This window comes from Orcinus orca, chromosome 14, assembly GCF_937001465.1.
Source record: "Orcinus orca chromosome 14, mOrcOrc1.1, whole genome shotgun sequence".
In the NCBI taxonomy this organism is placed as follows: domain Eukaryota; kingdom Metazoa; phylum Chordata; class Mammalia; order Artiodactyla; family Delphinidae; genus Orcinus; species Orcinus orca.
The window spans coordinates 10,637,704-10,661,474 of NC_064572.1; the positions used below are offsets into that span (position 1 = coordinate 10,637,704).

Here is a 23,771-nt window from a genome sequence, read left to right on the forward strand (position 1 = left end):
AGTGGAGACATTGATGTACTCCTTTGGAAATCAAAGCAGAATGAATTGCTCTTTAGCTGATTGCACTGAACCGGCATCACTCGGCATGGTGAAAATCCAGCCCAGAACTATCTTACTCAAAACGTGTAAACAATTAAGAAACATGAAAACAGTGAAGAAATGATTTCTTTCACCCTACCCAGGGCAAACTTCTTGTCTCTAATCGTAATAGCAAGAAAAGTGGAATAAATTAAAAGGTACAAGTGCAAGGTCAATTAGCAGCAAAGAGCTGATTATTTGTCTATGTATCTAACATTATACAACAGTTAGGATTTCATTTTATTTGGGGGAGAAAAAGTCCAATTGAACATTTAACTTAAAACAATCTTAGTACCTAATTTTTTTAACCAGACCAAAGTTGTGAACCTAAAGAACAGACGTATATTTTAAAATTGTAATTTAAGCCAACTTTTCATTAGTCATCACAAGTGTTTGGCTGCAATTACCTTTTAAAATCTGAACATACTTAGGTTTTGTCACTAAGTTATTGCTTCCACAAGGATCGCGGGGCTGTGATCTGGGGCACTAAGGTTGCTATTCACACCCTCAGCAAAGTGTATCTAGTGCCTCGGTTACACGCCCACTTTCATCTGACGGTTCAAAATCGTTGAGGTATGAGAACGAACCAGTAATTCTAGGGAAACTTTTAAAAATATTTCTAAACCATTGTGACAATAACATAGAAGGAATACGTGTTAGGAGAAACTAAACAGAATGCAAAAGAGCAAACATACGTTAGTTCACGAAATCAAGTTCTTCGATGTTATGTGTTACGCTTTGCTTAAGGGGACATCAGATGTCTGCCTGTGTTTTGCAGCTCTTTCTAACAGGGAAGGACTGTGACAGAACTCAGAGCTGGCTGCACCTGTGTAGAATGTGCAGTAGGGTCTATATACCTGTTTCTACCTCTCTCTGTGTCCCTCTCTGTATGTATTACATCTTAGATTGCTCCTCGTGGATTCTAGTGTTTTCCTGAGATGTTTGATAATGGTGTGGAAATTTGACTTAAATAACAGTAACAACAGTTTTGTTTTATATAAAGTATGTATAAATTGTCTTGTAAAAATACTTACTGCAAAATCCTAGAAGCCTTGCAGCATACTGTGATCTTTTAGGTTATGGCAGAAGTCCTCAACTGATCAGAAAATTGCTGGAATGGGGTAGCCAGGAGTACACAGTATACATTATTGATTATGTGTTTTGATGAGGTGAGAACAGGCAATGGGTCCTTAATTCATTTTACCTTCGCCCTCTCTGGGAACAAAAAAGGTACTTTTCCAGGTTCTTTTCTAATATTTGCTTTTAGCCAGAGTGTAACTCGAAGGACCATTCACTGGACGATCTGATATGTCAGACATAATTTAAAATATTTTCTGTATGACGAGGCTTCTGCTTTCAATATAGACGATAGAAAAATTCAGAGCGGTGCTCAGTGTGAGTTTTCTTCTCCAGTCCTGAGCTGTATCAGCATTCTTCTATCTGCACTGTGACTACGTTACCATAATTAATATTTATTGATTGCCTTGCAAAACTTTGGATGGGGGAGCTAATTAGAAACTGATGGAAAATAAACTTGGCGGAAACAATGAAATCATTCCAGTGATTCTTTAATCTTCCTGGGAGAGTGATTAAATAAAATATCTCAGGATTCCCGAGGTTCTTCTTCTCAAATGTTGCTTGACCTAATACCTTGCATTTATTCAGCGCAAATTGAATATATTTTACCGTTTTTGCTAGATTTATATGATTCCTGGATTGTACTATTTGCCTTTTCTATTTCTGAGAATAGAGGGGTCCTTTTAGTTACACATTACTTTACCTTGTGCCGCTTAATAAAAGATTCTAGTTAAAACATAACCCATAAAATCCACTAATCCTGATCCATTTTGAAGGAATGAAATGCAGCTTCTATAATTTAGGATGGCAGTTACCTCTTCTGCCCACAAGATGGTGCTACATTGTTGTGACACTGGTACCACAAGGGAAACTTTTTCTCATTCGAATCCCCCAGCTCTACACTCCCCTCTCCACACCATACACACACATACACACCCAGGGATTACTTGCCCAACATCCCAAAGTAGGACACACATCCAAAGATCCAAAGAAAAGAATGATAACTAAAAAAATAATTATTTTTCTCCTTCAGGAATCTTGCTGAGTAGAGAAAGCAATTATTTGTACCTTATTAAGTTCATGGGAGTTAGCTGATTCTGATATTATCATCTGCTAGAAAATTCTTTGAGGTACCAGATTTTAGTACTATTTAATGGTACATTTTTAAGGAAGAAACGGCTGATAGGTGATAGATTGAAGGGTGGTGATACTTTCCTTTCAGCATACCAAATTACTTGAACCCCTTTTGCAGGCTTTTTTCCATGTGTAACTAGCTTAAAGAATTTCTCAGAAACATATTTGAGACTCCTACAAACTGGTTCTTAATATTTATGCCTGTGGATCTTTCAAAAATTTGTTATTAAATGTGAATAATTATCTAAGTATTGTAATTTTGTCCTTCAGAATCACTGATGGTAGCTTTGACTCTTATGACTACTTATAGCTATGGTGACTTATTGCCGGAAAACTCAAATGTAATTATTCCTGCTGGCAATCCTGCATAGCTAGCGAATAAGGAAGAGAAATGCTTATAAAATGAGACAGCATAATCTAAGAGTTTGTAAATGATATTTTGTGCACCCTTGGAATTTGTAGAACGAAAAAGAACGCTCTTGGCAGATATTTTTATATTGTTACCTCTTTGTATCACTCCTGCTGTATTATGTTTATTCTGAAGCAAAGTTGTGTTTTTAGAACATATAAAACCGGTCAAAGAGGTTCTGAAGCTTTCAGAAGCCGGCGTGTCTCTAAAGCCGTGGTATTCTCACTTGAGCCATTTCAGAAGTGCCTGAGTCCTGCCTGGGATGCGTGAGTGTGAGTGAGTGTGTGCACACCCATAGGGAGAGAAGACAAAAGCTCTACCAGGACTCTTCAAAGAATACTGCAACTTCTGCTGCAGAAATGATGGTTCCCACCGAGCCGTGTCAGTGTCCTTAACGAAACATAAATATTGCCAGGGGAAACGCAAGTACAGGTTTACTCAAAAGCCTGTGGCCCACACGATAACCTGCCTTGAGCAGATACCTTGAGAACACGTCTAGCAAGCGGTCCAGAGAAAAACTGGACATTGGCCAGGGCCCCTTCACAGTTCAGCCGAAGTTTTCCTAAATGTGTAACTAGGACAGAATCAAGCTTTCCCCATTTCATAGGGACAAGGATGTTTATCATAAAGAATATTTTATTTATGTCTAAAGCACAGAGCGCCTTTTTTTCCCCCTGACTGAAAGTCTTTAGATTTTTTCAGAAGACCGGAAGCACTCCAGATCTTAGGGATTGTGGAAGTCCAGTCTTGTGCCTTTGTAACTCGCCCTTGGCCTTAAAACCTTCCATGCTGTTTCCCTGAGCTGTGCCTGGCGTCTCTCCTCCCATCATTTGTTCCCCATGGTTTGCCATCCAGATGCCGTGGCCTGATTCTCTGTTCTAGTGCGGAGGCCTGCAAGAGCAGCCCTCCTTCTGCTCTGGGCTGGAGGCTCATCCCCAGCGTGCAGACAAACCACGGGGCCAGTTGAACCTTTATCACGCGCTTCAGTCTAAACTGTTTCATAGCTTTGGATAAGAATATTTCTTTCTTTTCCTACCTGCTTCCCCTCCCCCCAGTTCAGTTCGTCCTCTGCCCTGATGAGCTGCTTTCTTGCATCCATTCTTTCCTTTCCTTAACTGCTCTGCCCAGTCAAGTCTTTCTTGCTCACGTAGATGGTAGATGGACAGAGCCTCCCATCTGGCACGTCATTTCCATTCGCTTTGTCTTCACAACGTGATCTCTGCCCCCGTGTTACTTGTAATCTTTTCTTTTAATTGGAGTACAGTTGCTTTACAATGTTGTGTTAGTTTCTGCTGTGCAGCAAAGTGAATCAGCTATACGTATACACATATCCCCTCTTTTTTGGATTTCCTTCCATTTAGGTCACCACAGAGCATTGAATAGAGTTCCCTGTGCTCTACAGTAGGTTCTCATTAGTTATCTATTTTATACATGGTATCAATAGTGTATATATGTCAATTCCCATCTCTCAATTCATCCCACCCCTCCCCCCTTGGTATCCATACATTTGTTTTCTATGTCTGTGTCTCTATTTCTGCTTTGCAAATAGGATCACCTATACCATTTTTTTAGATTCCACATATGGCATATACCCAGAGAAAACCGTAATTCAGAAAGACACATGCACCCCAGTGTTCATAGCAGCACTATTTACAACAGCCAGGACATGGAAGCAACCTAAGCGTCTCTCAACAGAGGAATGGATAAAGAAGATGTGGCACGTGTATATACAATGGAAGGTTACTCAGCCATAAAAAGGAACAAAATTGGCTCATTTGCAGAGATTTGTAGAGATGTGGAGGGACCTAGAGCCTGTCGTACAGAGTGAAATAAGTCAGAAAGAGACAGACAAGTGCCGCGCGCTGACGCGCATGTGTTACTTGTAATCTCAAACAGAGAAGACGTGGATTCAGCAAAGATTTGCTACGTACCTTTCCTGTGCACATTTGCGGGTGGTCACAGTGATGGCAGCTGACTCCTTCCCCCCAACATAGAGAGCTGACGTTGTATTGGGGGCAGCCTTAAGCTAATAATTAAACAAATGCTTATTCTTTTTGCTGTAATTATGAACTACTGTGAAGGAAAGGTCCTGTGACAGTGATTAGTAGAGAGATGTCTCCTGGTCTAAGGAGATCACAGACAGCTTCCTCACAAAGAAACATTTAAATGGAGACTCGAAGTAGGAATGTACCAAACACGAGGGGAACAGGCAGGGAACACCTGCGAAGAAACTTGGTTTCTTCCAGGAATTGAAAAAAGACCAGTGTGGCTTGACTCTGCCCACTGGGCCAAATCCAGCCTCCCGCCTGTTTTGTATAGCTCACAAGCTAAGAACATTTAAATACTAGAAAAAACGACTTTCTGACACATGAACATTGCAAGAAAGGTAAACTGCAGCGTCCATAATAGAGTCGCATTGGAGCACACGCATTTATGTGTTGTGGGAATGCTTTCTCGCTCCGTCAGACCATATGGCTCATAGAAACTAAAATATTTACTGTGTGGCACTGCTTAGGAAAAGTTTGCTGACCCCTGGTGTAGACCACGGCGAGTGATGGGAGAACAGGGCACAGTGAGGCTAGGGTGGCACAAGGAGCCCAGACTCTGATTTGCAGGGGACTGGAGAGGATGTTATGATTTTGACCTGTAACTTTAAGAATGATGAAAAGCCTTTGAGGGATTCTAAGCAGGAGAATGATAGTCAGCCATGCATTTTTAAAAAGACATCTGCCTGCTGTGAGGTAGACCAGAGGGGCCAAACAGAGACGCTGAAAGATCGATCAAGGGATTGTAGCAGCCTCGGCGTGAAATGATGGTGGCAGCGGAAATGGAGAGAACAGAAAGCATCACTCGTGTGTGTTGAGCATTTATTATGTCCTGAGCCCTGTGCTTAAGTGTTTTCTGTATTTATTTGTATTTAATTTTTCCTAACTGTCCTGTGAAATAGGAATAATTATTTTTTCCATTTTTGTCAATGAAGGTGCTGTGACTTCAAAGAGATTAAGTCACTTTCCCAAAATTCATGTGGCTAGTAAGTGATAAGCTGGGATTCATTCACATCTGGAGTTTGCTGGTTCCAGAACCGAGAATATAAATTTCTCAGCTATAACTCTAAGAAGGATATATAACGAGTTTTACAAGATATTTTGTGTTTGACTGGATATGGTGGGTCAGGGAGAACACAATATCAAGAAAAGTTTCAAATTCCTAGCATGAGCAATTGGATACATGTCTTGCCTACCAAATTCGAACTCCTCATTTCAAATACCAGGTGGTTCTTTAAAGTTCTTTAATTTTCAGAAAGGCAAATTATAGCTGTCTTGCCTATGTGAAATGAACATGTGTCAATGATTTTATTCAACTTATTAATTAATGAGGAAACCAGTTAAAATCGGTTCACATGAGAATTTGAGGACCTAAGTGTTTATGGTCAATTTAGTAAAGAAATGTTAGGATTAGATTGCTAGGCTAAATACAAACCCAATATGGCAGTAAATCATAACCTTTGGGATTTTCTTTTACACCAGACAGCAGTTATTTGCATCATCACCAGACAAAATCTACAAGTTAACCTCTGCTCCTACTGAGTTGTAAAAATAGCCCAGTCAATAGAACATCAGTCAGAGGTTAAGCTCGGCACTGCACTGAAAGAACATCCAGTAATTTCTTTTACCTGCTTCCAAGTTTCTGATAATTTTTCTGGCAGTTAACAGAGTTTTCCCAGACACCCTCCTCTTTCCTCTGGTAATATGACTTTTCTTCCGTATGTTCCCATAGTTCTTGGCATATCTCTGGCATGAGAGCTACCCTATATTACAGTTAGGTAATAGTAACCATCGTATGTACGTACCGTGACCACAAAACGCTTTCAACTGCAGGCAAGGGGGAGTTTCTCTTGACCCTGGCTGGTTCTGAAAATTAAACCGACACAAGCCCGATCCACAGGGGAAGAGCATAAAAATGTACTTAATGTAAGTTTCTGTGACGTGGGAGCCTGCATCAGGAAAGGAAGACCCAAAGAAACAGACCTGAATGTTGAGGAAGGTTGATGAAGAGTGGATGGTCACGTGGAAATGTGACAGGCTAAGTAGTAAACGTTGGGGTAGCATGTCCGGAGCCCCGCATACCGTCCGCTTTCTGTTCTAATCACCACGGCAACCCTGGGAGGTGTCTGCTGTTCTAGCCAACAACCACAGGGACCAGCGCCGAGAGGCTCCTGACTAGTTTGGGGTCTGTAGTCCGTTAGTGACAGAACCAGGACTCATGTAAACCCAGGGTGTCTCCCATCTCGATTTTGTTTTCAACTCTATCAGACTGAACGAAGGTAACTCTCTCTCCCCGGAAAACCGTGAGTTCTGCAATACGCAGTAATAGTTTCTTTCCTTGTGAGCATGTGTCTCTCACCGTGCCTCATGCGGCATGACTCTGAGTCATTGTTTACGGACATGAGCCCCGAATGGAAGATAAGTAAGAAACTAGGAACAGACTCTGAGATACACCGTATTCTTACTGTCTGGCTGTTCCTGCTTTTATTGCCATGTGCGAAAGCTGGGGCTACGGGAATAACCGAAAACCATGGGCTCTCAGTTGTCTTTTTTTTTTTTTCCCATATCTGACAGATTTCCAGCACAAAATAACCGTGCAGGCCTCCCCCAACTTGGACAAACGGAGGAGCCTGAACAGCAGCAGCTTCAGTACACCGAGCAGCCCCACGGTGATCCCCCGACTCCGGGCCATACAGCGTGAGCTTTCTCCCCCACAGGGGGCTTCTGGGCGGTTTTCTGTCACTAACTGACTGGGATCCAACTGAAGCAGACATTCATAGCCGGTTCTAACCCTGTGATATTTAGGAGGTGTCAGGACTATTTGGAAAGCAAGATTTGGTCTTATCTTCCTTAGTCTCACTTTCTTGTTCTCACAATCAATGATTTTTAGATTCCACGCAATCGGTGATGTGACCAGGCCACAGAGTAGAAAGTGAAATAGTATCGTGAGACATTTTGTTAAACGCCTGCCTGCGTGACCTCGTTATATCAGTAGCCTCTTTATGGATATTTTGAAAGCTGAAATCAGGAATTCAAGGTTACTTCCATTTGTTTCATTGTTTTTTAAGGAAAAAAATATTTTGCTTTTTGAAAGTTAGCTTGAATTTGGTCTGTGTTGACCAACCTGATGCAAACAGCCCTCCACTTAGGGTGGCTCGACTTAGGGTTTTTTGACTGTATGGTGGTGCAGAGTGATTCACATTCAGTGGAAACCGTACTTCGAATTCTGAATTTTTTTTAATTTAATTTTATTTTTTTTGCGGTACGCGGGCCTCTCACTGCTGTGGCCTCTCCGGTTGCGGAGCACAGGCTCCCGACGCGCAGGCTCAGCGGCCATGGCTCACGGGCCCAGCTGCTCTGCAGCATGTGGGATCTTCCCGGACCGGGGCACGAACCCGTGTCCCCTGCATTGGCAGGCGGACTCTCAACCACTGCGCCACCAGGGAAGCCCTCGAATTTTGAATTTTGATCTTTTCCTGGGCAGTGATACTGGGTACCATCCTCTCTCGTGATGCTGGGCAGTGCACCATCACAAGGGTGAACAACCCATACACTCACAACCACTGTGTACCCACATAAGCAGTCTGTTTTTCACTTTCAGTACAGCGTTCGGTAGGTCACATGAGACATTTGACTTTATTATAAAATAGGCTTTGCATTAGATGATTTTGTCCAACTATAGACTAGTGTAAGTGTTCTGAGCACATTCAAGGTGGGCAGGGGCTAAGCCATGATGTTTCGTAGGTGAGGTGTATCAAACACGTTTTCACCTTATGATATTTTTAACTTAGGATAGATTATTGGATGAAACCCCATCATAAGTCGGGGAAGATCTGTCCTTCAAAATACCACTTAGTATTTTGATTTTAGAGTGTTCAGCCTAGTGGAAAAAATAAATATACTAATTCATCTGGCATCCTCGCACTGTGAGAGTTTCAGTTAGACCCAAAGGGGATATTTTTACCCCCTGTGGAGGTATGTCATAATGTTTTCAGTTGTGTTTTTAGAACCTCTGGTGTGTGACGGGGTTGTTTTCTAAGTGTGTAGTAATAGCCACTCTCCCAGTGATTCCCAAGCCAACTGTCAGTGCACAGAGAGGCTAGGGGTTGGCATATGTGTGTGTCAGCAACATGTGGGCGTTAGACGTGAGTGTAAACCGCCCAAGAGGGGATGAAATAAGGCAAGACGTGGGGAAACTTACATACATTCAGATTTTTAAAGGTAATTGAAGCCAGACAGTTGTGATGACTCATGAAAAATTGGCTTAAATTACAATTTTAAAATATACCTTTGTTCCTTAGGTTCAGAACTTTGATTTGGTTAAAAAATTAAGTATTAAGTTTGTTTTCAGTTAACTGTTCAATTTGACCTTTTTTCCCCCAAATAAAATGAAATCCTAACTGTTGCATAATGTTAAATACATAGATAGATAAATAACTCTTTATGGCTAATTTACCTCAAATTTGTATCTTTTAACTTAGTTCACTCTTCTTGCTGTTATTAGAGATAGAACTTTGCCAGCAGTAGGGTGAAAGAAATAATTTCTTCGTTGTTTTCATGTTTCTCAATTGTTTACACGTTTCGACTAAGATAGTTTTACAACTGATTTGATTCATTTTAACTTAACAATTTTTTAATTGGTTAATGAGTGATGATGTTCTCTGTTTAGTGACCTCAGATGAAAGCAATAAAACTTGGGGCAGGAACACGGTCTGTCGACAAGAAGAATTTGAAGATGTAAAAAGGAATTTCAAGAAAAAGGGTTGTACCTGGGGTCCAAATTCCATTCAAATGAAAGAAAGAACTGACTGCAAAGAAAGGTACTTGTGTGACATCTGGTGGCATTCCAGTGTGTACTGTGATAAATAGCAGTGCGTTTTAAATATTGCACTGGCCAGACCTAACTTTTATTTATTTATTTTTAATTAATTTATTTATTTTTTGCGGTATGTGGGCCTCTCACTGTTGTGGCCTCTCCCGTTGCGGAGCACAGGCTCCGGACGTGCAGGCTCAGTGGCCATGGCTCACGGGCCCAGCCGCTCCGTGGCATGTGGGATCTTCCCGGACCGGGGCACGAACCCGTGTCCCCTGCATCGGCAGGCGGACTCTCAACCACTGCGCCACCAGGGAAGCCTAGGCCAGACCTAACTTTTAAAAAGCAATTAGAGTAATACAGAGATACCTGAATATAATTTCATTTCTAGGATGGGTTTATCCTACTAAATCAATTATTATTTAGTTAAGCAATTAAAAAGATTCTCTGTCTCTTGTTAAGGTTTTATCTGTACTTTGTTAGCTCTTTAAAACATAGAGGCCAATATGTTCTCTTCACTACCTAAAAATATTGTTAGCGTGTATCCACCAAAACCTAATTTGTGTGTCATATGGTTCTATTATATCAAAATAAACGTTTTTCTCTTGTAGAATAAGACCTCTCTCAGATGGCAACAGTCCTTGGTCAACCATCTTAATAAAAAATCAGAAAACCGTGCCGTTGGCTTCATTATTTGTGGACCAGTCAGGTAAATGTGCTTCAGGAAATAGAATTTGCTTGAGTTAGACTGAGCCTCTGAGAGTTCTAGAAGTGACATGGGAAAGGTTAGCAGCATCACATATACTGAGTCGCAGTGGCTACACTAAGCTCAAAAGTTATCTTCTGTCCTGTCAGTCTTCGTGGCGGAAAGTAATTAGGCTCCACATTGTTTATTAGGAATTTGTCACTCTTATTCTTCACCAGAAAAATTAGTATAATTTATTATATAAAACCAAATTACTGTAGTATAGGAAATAGTAAATATGAAAATGTAGGCGCCCTGAAATTCTGCTGAGATTATATTCCCACCCCACGACCTGATGAAATATTGTCAGGCGGGTTAGTTGTGGGGGGACTACTGCTGGAGAGTATTACACTGGAATCTCTAGTTTAAATGAACCATCATCACTTTCAGTGTTCAGTATTCCTATTCAATATTCAGATATTAAAAGGTTGAAGAGATTTGGAAGTTGCTGGAAATTTTCAATGATGGGTAACTCTGAAGAAAAGCAAATTGGTCTTTATCCTTGACAATTTAAGGCAGCCCTTTGGTACTGTGGTCAAATTAGAGATGTCTTAGCAAAACACGGTATAAACTTCTTGAACTTATGATCGGTGCTATGCTCAGTTTTACAAGCACCTTATCAGCTACTGCCCATGTTTAGTTTTCTTCTTCTGTGTTCATCACAAGCGTGTGGTTTCAGCATAAATATCTCCGTAAGTACTTTCAGGTAGACACAAGGCAGGTGCTGTGTAATCCCTGCGTAGATGCTTTCTGACGTCAGATTCATTACTGTATTCTGACTCTTTCTCGCCTGTAAAGGCATGAGGGTCTCTCATTATACACTACGATTCATCATCAGATGGTGTTTGAGGACTAATGAAGAACAATTAATAGTAATAAAACTGTTAATTCTATAGTACAAGTTTCATTATTTGTGACTGTTGAAAAAAAGTCTTCTTGCTTTTTTTCCCTGAATTTTTTTTATTCTTTCTTAGAGTATTTTGATCCTATGAATAACTCTTCCACAGGACAGTTGGAGGAAATAAAAGGATGTATTTGGCTGACTCAGCTGGGTCTCCATTAAGTTAACCCTGTAGTTCATTGGAAGGGCCACTGAGCAAAAGGTTTACACAGTCTGTCCTGCTTGAAGGTCCCCCTCCCACCTTCCATCTGTGGGGCCTCATCCTTCTAAGTGTTTCTGTCTCAGCCCAAGCGTTTCCTGAAAACCTCCCCTGACCGCCTCAGCTGCAGTGGTGTCTCACCCCATCCCTGCATCTTAGTTCCCAGTTTTACTTATGCATCGCTCTTCCCTGAAATCCTTATTGGTCTGCATGGGCACCAGTAATGTGTGTGTTCTCTGTCACCCCAAATTAGAATGTCAGCCCCTCGAAGGCAAAGATTTTATCTGGTTTGTTCACCACTCTACTCCCAGGGCCTGGTGCATAGCAAGTCTTCAGTATCTCCTGAATGCCTAAGAGGATCCTAAAAGGACAGTTGGATCTGACGTAGATATTGATTATATTCACCTTGGTTTGGGGGCTGCAAATCATGCCATCACTCATAGAAAGACTGGGAAAGATGGTGATGGATCCGTGTAGATTCATGACCGCTCAGGAGGACAGTGTGGGAAAGGAAGTGCTCAGGATGCTTCGAAACCTATGGCTTTTACTTGCCAACAGCATTTACCCTCTTTTTTAAAAAAATGATGGCTTAATAATTTGTTATTCGTTACATGTACCGTGCATTCAACCCATCAAAGCGCAGTTCGTGCCTACTTGATGAAGGCACTATTTGGGGAAGACCCCCCACAAGATGAAACCTGCAGGGATGCTCACAGCCGCTGTGACCTGAAAGTAGAAAACGGAGGAAACCGAACGACACCAGAGAGGCTTCAGCGGAAGCCAAGATCACATGTGGGAAGAAGGGCAGTGTCAGGCCTTCTTAGGGCCAGGCAGGATTTTGAGATAGAATTGTCTGAGGGAAATGGGACAGTGGGAGGAGGACACGGGGAGAAAGATAGCAGAGGAAGATACTGGGCTTGAAGGGAGAAAAACTGGGAAGAGCACGGGCTTGTTGGGAGAAAAGCTGGCATCCGGCTGGTCTAGCGAACCGAGCACATTTTAGGTGCAGTGGACGCAAGGCTGCAGAAATCACGGGTGTCTCTGTCGGGGATGCTCTGGACACCAGATGAGGGAGTTCGTCGTTTCAGTCGTTCCTGGTTAAGCCCTAAGTGATAAGAATTATAGCTTCCTCTCCAATAGCAGAATATGTTACCCTTTGGGGCTCTGACCTCTGGAGAATCTTCTCCTGATGCGAGGCTCCTACACTTTAATGGCAGCTTGTTGAAACAGGCTGCTGGGCACCACCATAGTCTGAAGTGTGCCAAGAATTCACTGCTCTACGCAGGATGGTTCCTGTAGCAACAGGGCGTGGCCCAGTTATCTAGGTCACGCGCAAGGGCACCTTTTGTCTGACGTGTCCTCCTGCTGCTGTCTGTGCATGTGCACTTCTGTATCTTGATGACTTTGTTTCTATAGAAGTTTCTGTTTTCTATGCCAGTGAAGATCCACTTCCTGAAGGACAGGAAACAGCAGAGGACTTGCTCGCCTGTTCCTGTGCAGGGAGCTGAGTCATTGCACCCTGGACGCCCCTTCCTTAGGGTCCTCCTGGACGAACCATTTGCTGAACTGCAAAGGACTCCATGTGTTTTGATTTAGAATATGTATTTATTAGATTTCAGCCTCGTTTTACAGTATAGCTTGCATGGTTTTTACGGTAAAATGGTCCTAGCCTGTGTGTATCTGTACTTCTCCGTAGGGGCATGTGAAGAGCCACAACTTGCCCCAGACGGATTGGAACACAGGAAACCAAAGCAGATAAAATCACCGAGTCAAGCCTACATCGATCTCCCTCTTTGGAAAGATGGCCAGAGAGAGAATCTGGTGGAACCCGAAAGCTGGGAGGAGAGAACCCCGGTGAGCCCTGCCACCAGCATTCCTCAGGGGACCCCTCCGAACAGTCTGAGCAGATCCCCCCAGAGGAAGAAGACAGAGTCTGCTCTGTACGGCTGCACCGTGCTGCTGGCGTCGGTGGCTCTGGGCCTGGACATCAGAGAGCTCGCGAAAGCACAGGCTGCTGAAGACCCGTTGCCCAAGGAAGAAAGGAAGAAACGCGAGGGCATCTTCCAGCGGGCGCCTAAGTCCCGGAGCAGTGCCAGCTCCGCCACTAGGCTGCCAGCCGCAGGCGAGGGGACCAGCAGCCCATCCCCGCTCCCTCCGTCCAGCGCCGTGAACCTCCTGTCCATGCCTTCTCTCTCCACCAAGTGCCTGCTGCAGACTGATGGCGAAGATTCCTTCGAGAGCAGCACACACGTCCCTTGTGACCCCAAGGTGCCCATTCCGGATCCTTGCCCTGCCTTTGGAAGGAGGGATCAGGAGTCAACCCCCGTGCCAGGACTGGAGACCCATCGTGGTGTGTGGGGAAACCTGTCTCCTCCCTTCACGGTTCCAGCACGTGCGGACGCATCTTACGCTGCTTCTTCAAAAGAAAGAGCAGCACATCACCGACGGACCATGTCTGATGGAAGTGCTTCTCAGCCCCCAGGTAGGCTGCATTCGTGGGTGAAAGTACCAAACACCACTGTAGAGGATAGACTGTAAAATTGTATGGCTCTCTGATTTTATCTTCTCCAAGTGATTACATTTACAAATTTGTTTTCACATAAATCTTTGAATTTTACCCTGCTCTTTTGTTTGACTTTATCATTTGGATCCTTGGAGGAGTATAATTAAGTTTCAGTAACTTAAATACGTAACAGAATATTAAAACAGAAAGAGGGGCTTCCCTGGTGGTGCAGTGGTTGAGAGTCCGCCTGCCAATGCAGGGGACGCAGGTTTGTGCCCCGGTCCGGGAAGATCCCACGTGCCGCGGAGCGGCTGGGCCCGTGAGCCATGGCCGCTGAGGCTGCACGTCCGGAGCCTGTGCTCCGCAACGGGAGAGGCCACAGCAGTGAGAGGCCCGCGTACCGCAAAAAAAAAACAAAAACAGAAAAAGCACATGGAGAATAACTGCCCCAAGCCCCTTGTGGTAGGAAGGAGAGTCATTTGCCAAAATCTGAACCAAATAATTAGTGGGAGAGTTGACAGTAAAACTAGTCGTTTGACACAGTGTCACCTGGCTTTGCTGCCCAGGTTTATGTTGAGATTGAGTTTAGGGGGTGTAAAAGTCGAATGGACAGTAGGTGCTGTTTGGGGAATGACTAGTATTCCTTTTGTATATAAAGATAATTACAACTACCTCAGATATAGATCATGAGGATTAAATGAGATAATGTATACGAAAAATGCTTTTTAGTTTGTAAAATGTTATGCTAGGATCGGTTATAAAGTATATTAAAACTGAAACTGCTTTCATTTGTGTTATCTTTTCATTTATCTCTTTAAGTGCTACGCCTAGACAAGATTTTTTTTCATATTATTGTTCATTGTCTTTAGATAAATTGGTTTATTGCCCTTTTATGATGCAATAAACTATTAGTAATTTATAATTGCACACAGTGAAACCCTAGCACAAGAATCCCATAAAAAAGCATTCTTTTTTCTTAGTTTGAAGCCAATGATTATTTGCTACAGTGGTAGTAAGTCAGTTCTTCAGAACAAAAAAGGGAGGCTGTAACATGTAAAACAGTATCTGCTTTCTTATTTTCATTAATTTTTTCAAATCATCACCTGAGAGTGAATTCAGTCATATTCACCATCATTTTTAAGTCTTAACTTTAGTCCAGTCTAACCCATTGTGAAATCTATCCTGTTAATAAAACACTTCTAATAATCATTGTCCTAAGTGTATGATGATGACTTAGCTCTTTATAGGTGTCGTTTCCATAGGTTCAAGCAGTCTTTCCAACCTTGTAGTACTTTTCCATAAAAACAAACATTCTCTCCTAACAATTTTAAAGGTAAGGTTTGTGTTCAGGTTCTTTTGTGAAAGCTCACTTTAAGGTGGTCACCTAAGGGAAGTCATCCTGGTTATTTTCCTTGCTATCCATTGATTTCGACATCACTGTCTTTCTAATCACACACTGTCTTTGCCTCTTCAACCAGCTGGTGCAGCTCTCATCTCAGCCCCCGGAGCCTCTCAGCTGCCCCCTGAGTGGGTTTGGGGGACGTCCCCCTCGCCGCCTGGACCCCATAGTGACCTGCCAAGTGAGGTCCCACCCGAAAAACAGAGAGCTGTCCATATGATGCCTCTGCCCCGTCCTCCCCACCTAAGAAGCCAGGTAGGTGCCCCAAAGGCCTTCCCGCAGAGAACAGAGTCTCAGCCCGCACAGGCCTGCCCTGTGGCGGGCGGTCCAGAACCAGCCCCTGACTGTCCCCTCGGTGCCAAGGAGAGAACTAAGCCCCACGTGCCTTCCTTACTGGATGCCGACGTGGAAGGCCAGAGCAGGGACTGCACGGTGCCTCTGTGCAGGCTAAGAAGCAGAATGAGCCGACCATCCCTGTACGAACTGGAGAAAGAATTTCTGTCTTAAGTGCCTTATATTGTTCAAGCTTTTTTTTTTTTTAAGGTGAACAAATGAAAACAGTGTGTCTACCTTTGAATTGTTTTATGCTGCTGTGTTTTCAAAGCTGTGGCCATGTTACTAAACTAGTAATGGATGTCTAACTTCTCCAAAAATATATGTGATTGCGGTTGGCTGACTGTATTGTTATTCCACTGGATTCTTACCTAGCAACTTGAAACACTACACACGTGTAAAACAAATGTGCAACAGTGTACATCTGTGTTTAAGCACAATTTTAAATGCTTTGTTCGCTCCCATTTATATCCTTGTCTATTAGTACACACAGAAATTGTAATGAGTGCGCCATTTTTGTTTCCTTCCTTCCTGTTTCCTTCCTTTTGTTTTCTATTTTCCTTTACCTTCTTCCATTTCTTTCCTTTTTTTTTTTTTTATTTGTGCAACAAGAAGCCAAGAGTAATGTGATGTTAGCAAGTAAAGATGTTTATGTAAAAAAAATTTGATGACTAGAACAGATGGAGAGTCCTATGTGAACTATCTAACGAACTCGGCAGTAGGCTTACAATGCATAAGTATGTCCAGATCTCACCTAAAATATGCACTATTTCTCTCTTTGAGAAAATTTTACTGAATGTAACTCGTAAAAGTTTTAATGAATGTAACTTCTAAAAATTTTATCCATTAGAACTCCAAAGTAGATTTTTCAAAAAGCCAGTCATTGACATTTGACTCAGACCATACTGTATACAGTTGAGAGGTGCTAACCTGTGTGTTCTCCCTGTAGAAAGGATCTTCCTTCTTCCTTCATCAGTAGCCATTGATTTGGTATCCAGAAGCGTAAAGCGTTTCCTCTTGTCGTAGAGTTTTTAAAAATCAATCGATGCGTGCGTTATGTGCCGAAGAAAATTCATGTCATTTAATATTATTTTTCTCTATTTAAATGCATAATCATCCTAATAACCTCAAATACAGTTAGAAACACTGCAAAGTCAAGAAACAGCAGTACGGTTAGAATTTAAGTGTTTTAGAATAGTAGTTATTCACTTAATTGTAGATACATGTTAGATATCTGTTGGGTGGGACAAGCTGATGTGATAGAATGGAGAAATGTAAGTTATTTTCAGATGTGGGTTTATAAGCTAATCTTTGGATAGCGGATCAGGTTGATTTTAAATTATTTTATGAGTCACTTTTATAAATCATAGAGTTATGATACAAATAAACTACTGAGTTATTAAGCTACTGAAATGGCTATCCAGGAGCTTGGTAAACTTGCCTGGGTTCTTTTGTTAAATCTATTATGCTTCTCTCCCTAGAATATGGTTATTCAGATGACACACAATAAGCATTTTAAATTTTCCCTACAGTAGAAAACTGTAATTGCAAACATTACTTGATATTTCATTTAAAATTTTACCTTGCTTAAGGTTTACTGAATAACTGGAAGGTCAGTGATTTAATCAGGTGTGATAAAGTATCTACCTATAGTAGGAAAAACAAAGGAGGAAAATTATATTATTTGGCCACTTTAGAACCTCTTAGTCATCTAACAAGTATGCCACTGCAAATGATGAACAGGGCATGACAGGATTATTTTAATATAAGCGCATTTTGCCTTAAGGAAATTCTTGAAGCACAATCTCAGGTCCTTAATTACATTCTGTGGTGTTATGGTCCATTCTATGATTTGGGGTGGTCGTTGAATTACATAACAGAGATTTGGTTTCCTCAAAATTGTATCACATTTGAAACTGTGGTTGGCTACTTCATACTCAGTCATATGAGGGCATATAACTTCCAGGTAAAAGTAAACGAAATACACGCCTACGGTAATACATGAAACACGAAATATAGAAACTGTGTTTTCAGTTTTGCTTCTACCAAAACATCGTGTGTGTGTGTGTGTGGGTGTGTGGCACTCTGTGTGAGGGTAGGGGAGTGACGGATGTCCGTCTGTGTGGTCCCTCTACTCTGTTCCTGTTTAGCTTTATTTTAGTCAACTCTACATTATGATGACTTTAGAAATGAAGTTACATTAAAAAGATAATTGTCATATAAGGACTCGATCTCACATGTTACTGCAGATAGTTATTTTTTGCTGAGATCTGTTGTACATTTGCGATTTTCTATGTGTATAGGTATACTTAGCGGAATCTGGTTATTTATTTTCACATAGACTTAATAGCTCACTGAAAGATAAATTAAGCTGATTACTATTAGTCAACAGTTAAGGTGCTCCCGCTGCAGAGATTTGAGGCCTGGGCCTGATACGCTGTATTATGAAGCTTTGTGACTGAAAAAGATGTTTACATATGTTGTCTATTTTTTTTAATAAAGTTTTTTTTATAGCTTGTCTACTTGCTCAGTGGCTTTGATCTCCTGATGATTGTGGCTGTAGTTTGTAACGGTTCATTTTGTATTCAATAAGGAAAATGTGTTAATGACGATTATTAGTAAGTCAGGTATTCACCTGCTAAATTCATTAAACTGAAGGATCATGATAGGAATCACGGGATTAAATGAAATACTTAATTTAAAATGTTGTTTGGTTACGTTGAAACGTTGCATTTCGTCGTGAGAATTTTGCAACTCCAGCTTTTCAGAACGCACCTTTTGGCAGAGTGAATTACTGTATGAAGTAAATCTCAGTTGATGCTAGAGCACTGTGATTAATGAGACATGTTGATTATTAGCATGTTTAAATCAGAAGAATTTCAAAACCCACCTAACATCTGGTGATTCTTGGTAAGCAAGAAAAACTTCGGTGAATTAGAAAAGTAGATGGTAGCATGTCGTGCAGATCCAGGCAGCACCCTATCGTATAAGAGGGAGAAAAATTTAATGTCTGTTGTGTATCTGCTGAGTGTTAAGGACTCTCCTAGGTGCCCATATAAGGCACTTCCTATAATTCTCTTCAGTGAAGTTTGTGAGGTAGGTAGTAGTATCCCTATTTCATCAGATGTGAAACGGGCACAGAGAAGTTTGATAAAATTCCAAAGACTCACCACCATTTACCTGTTCACACCTGTTGTAACCATACATATAGCATAGAAGATGGAGGCTTCTGTGGAATCCGAAGCTAAGATAGTGTTTCACACATCAAAAAGTTCAAGATTCTAGAATGGCTGAGTACTTACTTAAAAACAAAGCTAGGGCTTCCCTGGTGGCGCAGTGGTTGAGAGTCCGCCTGCCGATGCAGGGGACGCGGGTTCGTGCCCCGGTCCGGGAAGATCCCGCATGCCGCGGAGCGGCTGGGCCCGTGAGCCATGGCCGCTGAGCCTGCGCGTCCGGAGACTGTGCTCCGCAACGGGAGAGGCCACAACGGTGAGAGGCCCGCGTACCGCAAAAAAAAAAAAAAAAAAAACAAAGCTAACTGGTTGATACGGCGGGATACTTCCTCAGTAATTGTGAAATGAAATAGAAGGTCCTAAAACCTGCATATCCAACAGATCAACTCAGAAAAAAAAGCAGTGTTCTGTTCAGTGGGTTTATAAATATGATGAAATTATTTAAGAACTGCAATATAAATATAAAATAATTGGGCTTAAGCTGTATGTACTCTTTACTTCTGAAAAGGTCAACATGCTAAAACACAGTGAAAGATGAGGCTTTTATGAATGAAACAATGTAATAAGTACCACATACAGTGGAGCAAAAACTAGTTGTTCTTGTTGTTTAGCAAGAAATAAGTAAGTTGAATATGCTGCAGACTCATTAAGTGCCTACTGTGATAGCCACTGGGAAGGGCTAAAGGAATTCAGTGATGAGCAAGAGAGACACCACCTGGGTACTTGGCTGCATGGTTCTTAAGCTCTAGTAAGAAAGACATTGAGAAGCTAAGCGTGGCCAGCTTCATGGGTTCACATTGGGCTTCACACTCAGGATGTCCCTGAGCTTGATTTTAATGCTTTGCTAACACTGTCTTGAAATCCTTAAGAAATTTTGGACCGGGGCCCCTCATTTTTATTTTGCACTGGGCCCTACAAATTATGTGGCCAAGCCTGACTACAAGTGAAATGCGGGTTATAGAAGGTGAAGTAGTTGCTGTTCTGGTAGCACTGGCAGAGCAGATCTAACCTGGGAGGTTCAGAGGAGGCAGCTGGAGGAAGTCAGGACCTCTGCTGGGTGAGAAGTGCTCCCGCAGAGTCACTAGCTTGTGACTTGTTTCTCTTGGAACTTACCAGATTTCCTCTTTGCCTTTCAGCATTTTTACCATGGTCTGTGTTGATGTGGATCTCTGCATATATCGTACTTGGAGTTTGTTTAATTTCTTGGATGTGTAGATGTTTTCCAGCAAAGGTAGGCTTTTCAGCCATTATTTCTTCAAGTATTTTTTCTGCTTCTTTTCCCCTCTCCTGGGACTCTCATTACACGTATATTGGTGTACTCAGTAGTGCCCCACATTTCTCTGAGGCTCCGTTCATTTTTATTCATTCTTTTTTCTCTTTTTTTTTTTCAGATTACATATGCTATATTGATTTCTCTTCAGGTTCCCTTATCTTTCTTCAGTTCCAATCTGCTGTCAAGCCCCCCTAGTGACATTTTTCATTTTAGTTATTGTATTTTCAACTCCATAATTTCCATTTCATTCTTTTTTAAAACTTTTATCTCTTTATTGATATTTTCTTTTTGACCAAACATTGTCATCATACCTTCCTCCTTCAAGCATATTTTTCTCTGGTTCATTGAACTAAGGTACAGTGGCAGCTTTCAAGGTATGAAATCTGAGATCCGTACCCTGTCACAGGCCATCTCTGTTGCCTCCGTTTCTCCCAGTGTATGGGTCACACTTCCCTGTCTCTTTGTATGTCTCACTTTTTGTTGAAAAGTGGTCATTTTAGGTAATACATTGTGGCAACTGTGTATCATGAGTCCCCTCACCTTCTCTCCAGGTCTTGTTTTTGTTGTTGTTTGCTTGTTCGTTTAGTGATTTGGCTGGACTATTTCAGTGAAATCTCTTCCCCCACAGTATGAAGTCTTTGGTGTCACTCCTCAGAAGATGCAGCCTTGACGTGCACACAGCTACCTTGGGATGACACAGTTTTAGCACAGCTCTCTTGGACTGTCTCTTCCTGTGATCTCTCTGTGAAGCTGTCTGGCTTCACTTGGTATTACAGCAAGCTGTTAGGCTTCCATAATTGCTGGCTGAGTACTCTATTTTTTTATTATTCCCTGGGACACAAATTCCTCCACAGCCTATTCCAATTAATTTCAAGCAGGGGCAGTTTGGGGGCCGGTCTTTAAGGCTTGTTCTGACCCCAGGTGGGCTCTTTTTAGCTGGCTCTTTGCCTGATTCTATCTGGTAGACTAGCTAGACTATGATTTAGCTTGTTGCTCTTAATTAAGAGCTGTGGGTTTTTTTTGAGAGTTCCCTTAGGCTTGAACTTCCCCACACTCTGTTTCAGATAAAGTCAGTTCCTTTGATGAAAGCTTGGTAGTTCTGTTCTTGTGTAATGCGTCTTGCTCTGGGCAGTATATCTGGGCCATACTCTGGGCCCTGGGTGGAGTGGTAACTTGTAGTCTCCTTGGCTTGCTTCTCGCAGAGTAGATAGAACCTCTGCTCTCCAGGTGCACTGGTGTGAGGGCATGTAAGAAGCCAGCATTCTCACTGGTGGAGAGCCTCCACCCTGTGTGGGGTGGCTGGATGGAGAAAGGAGCCCTTGACCTCTTAGCCACACTCCCAGGAATTTAGCCTCTTAAATATAGAGTTGGAGGGGATGAGAAATGCTGCTGTCCTGTGCCTGCCAGTGAAATAGCTTTTCCCTTGATTGGGAGCTGATTGGGGGGCAGGGGGGAGGGGGGAGTCCTATGTTTCTAGCCAAACCTGATTGGAATGGAGCTTCTGTCAAGCTGAGCTCGGTCAGGGTGGAAGAGTAGGCGGGAGGGAGCAGGTCATAGCTCAGATGCCAGGTTCAACTGTTCTTAGCAAGATTTAGTGTTTTGTTTTGTTTTGTTTTTTCCCAGTACGCGGGCCTCTCACTGTTGCGGGCTCTCCCGTTGTGGAGCACAGGCTCCGGACACGCAGGCTCAGCGGCCACGGCTCACGGGCCCAGCCGCTCCGCAGCATGTGGGATCTTCCCGGACCGGGGCACGAACCCACGTCCCCTGCATCGGCAGGCAGACTCTCAACCACTGCGCCACCAGGGAAGCCCTAGTGTATTCTTTTTGAACAAATATTTTGTTATTTGCTGTATGCCCTTAAGACAATTTCCAGAGACTTAAAAAGAAAAAAAAACTTTAAGATAGCTTTCAGCAGTTGTGCTTGTTTCCTTGCGGAGTGGGTCCTCAGAGCTCCTCAAGCAGCCATCCCATAATGGAACCTCTTTAATATTTTGCAAAGCTGCTGACTAACTCCTGAAGCATTTTCTCCTGTTGGCTCATCTAAATTCATGTCGTTTATCTCATGGCTCTAAATGCATTTCAAGGCAAATCACTCTCCATTTTCCATCTCTAGCCCCGTTCTAATCTTAGAGCTCCATTTGTACATATCCTGCTGCTTACTTATCATCTCCTCTTGGATATTTAAGAGGGATTTCATCCTGAACACAGTCCAAATAAAACTCGTGATTCACCTTCTTCCCTAAATTTGCTCTTCTCTAGTCCTCTTCTTAGTAAACAGCACCAGCACCTGGGAGGTGGACGCGTCCGCTGACTAGTCTTTAAAGTAGCAGCATCACGGAGGATTCCCTGGTGGTGCAGTGGTTAAGCGTCCACCTGCCGATGCAGGGGACACGGGTTCACGTCCCGGTCCGGGAAGATTCCACACCCGCACGCAGCAACAAAAACCCAACGCAGCCAAAAATAAATAAATTTTTTTTTAAATAAATAATTTAAAAAAATAGAAAGCTTTAAAAAAAAAGTAGCAACATCATGAATGCATTTGTGTCACCCGTAGTTGTTCAATAACTAGTTACAGAATAATCGGATGAATTATTCCCGTTTTACAGATAAAGAAACTGAACCTTAGAGAAATCAAGTAAATTGCTGGATTTGAATCCAGTCTGAGTCCAGTCTATGCATTTAGACCACAGGAAAAAATGTTTCTTAAATGTTAAATAGTTGGTTTTTCAATAAATGTTATTGTTAGCAGGTTGATCAAAGGATAATTGAAAGAAAGTAACATAAACTATAGTTGGAATGGGACTTTGGGGATATTATTGTGAAGAACTTGGATTACTAGTCTAAAGATCTGGCACTGAATCTGGCATTAAAAAAAACAATTATAGGTTTTAATTTGTAGTGTGTACTAGTCAATGTTCTCCAGAGGACCAAAACAAATAGGATGTGCGTACACGTATTTTAGAGAGAGGGGTGTTGATTTTAAGGAATTGTTTCACACGACCATAGGGGCTGACAAGTTCTAATTCTGCAGGGTGGGCTGGCAGGCTGCAGACCCAGGGAAGAGTTGATGCTGCAGCTGAAGGCTGTCGAGAGGCAGAATCCTGAGACCCAGGTGTTGGCAGGGTCGGTCTCTTCTGAGGCCTCACCCCTTGGCTTGTAGCTCTTCCTGTGTCTTCCTGTAGCCTTCCCTGTGTACATGTCTGTTTTCCCAATTTCCTCTTCTAGTAAGGACACAATCATATTGGATTAGAGCCCACTCCAATGACTCAGGTTAACTGGATTACCTCTGGAAGGACTGTCTCCAAACACAGTCACATTCTGAGATACTGGCTATTAGGCTTCTGCACCCCTTGGCCTGCAAGCCTGTACTTGCCCAGCCTCGAGACTGAAGAAAGAGCCTGGAAGTCAGAGACAGAGACATCCGTGGCTTAATGGATGTGGGGCATCGTACACGTCTGAAGGAAGGTCCTGGAGCGATGCCACACCATGTGCAGCAGCTGGCGGGCAGGACACTGCAGCAGCCTTGCCCCCCCGGGGGGGAGGGGGAGATTGCCAGTTACAGGGGGAGTTGATGTCAGCTTCGTTCATCGGTTACCAGGGAAACCAGCAGGGGGCACGTCCCTCATCGC

The 23,771-nt window shown here is 42.5% G+C and overlaps 1 protein-coding gene across 9 annotated transcripts in view; it reads left to right on the plus strand.

The window, feature by feature from the left end:
- MAP3K21 (mitogen-activated protein kinase kinase kinase 21) overlaps positions 1 to 23,771 on the plus strand; it is a 79,871-nt gene that overhangs the window by 32,268 nt on the left and 23,832 nt on the right. For 3 of the 9 annotated variants that reach the window (XR_007471261.1, XR_007471260.1, XR_007471262.1), the window contains exons 6-11: positions 7,318 to 7,440; positions 9,413 to 9,563; positions 10,168 to 10,265; positions 13,098 to 13,883; positions 15,383 to 15,558; positions 20,006 to 20,100. Coding sequence is in view for 4 of the 9 variants with exons in the window: in XM_004281581.4 (XP_004281629.1) it covers positions 7,318 to 7,440; positions 9,413 to 9,563; positions 10,168 to 10,265; positions 13,098 to 13,883; positions 15,383 to 15,810 (1,586 nt within the window). In the remaining 5 variants the exon portion in view is untranslated. Of the gene's footprint in view, positions 1 to 7,317; positions 7,441 to 9,412; positions 9,564 to 10,167; positions 10,266 to 13,097; positions 13,884 to 15,382; positions 18,155 to 20,005; positions 22,387 to 23,771 lie in introns of those variants that run through there. The other 6 variants (XR_007471259.1, XM_033408966.2, XM_004281581.4 and 3 more) reach the window with 6 other exon arrangements.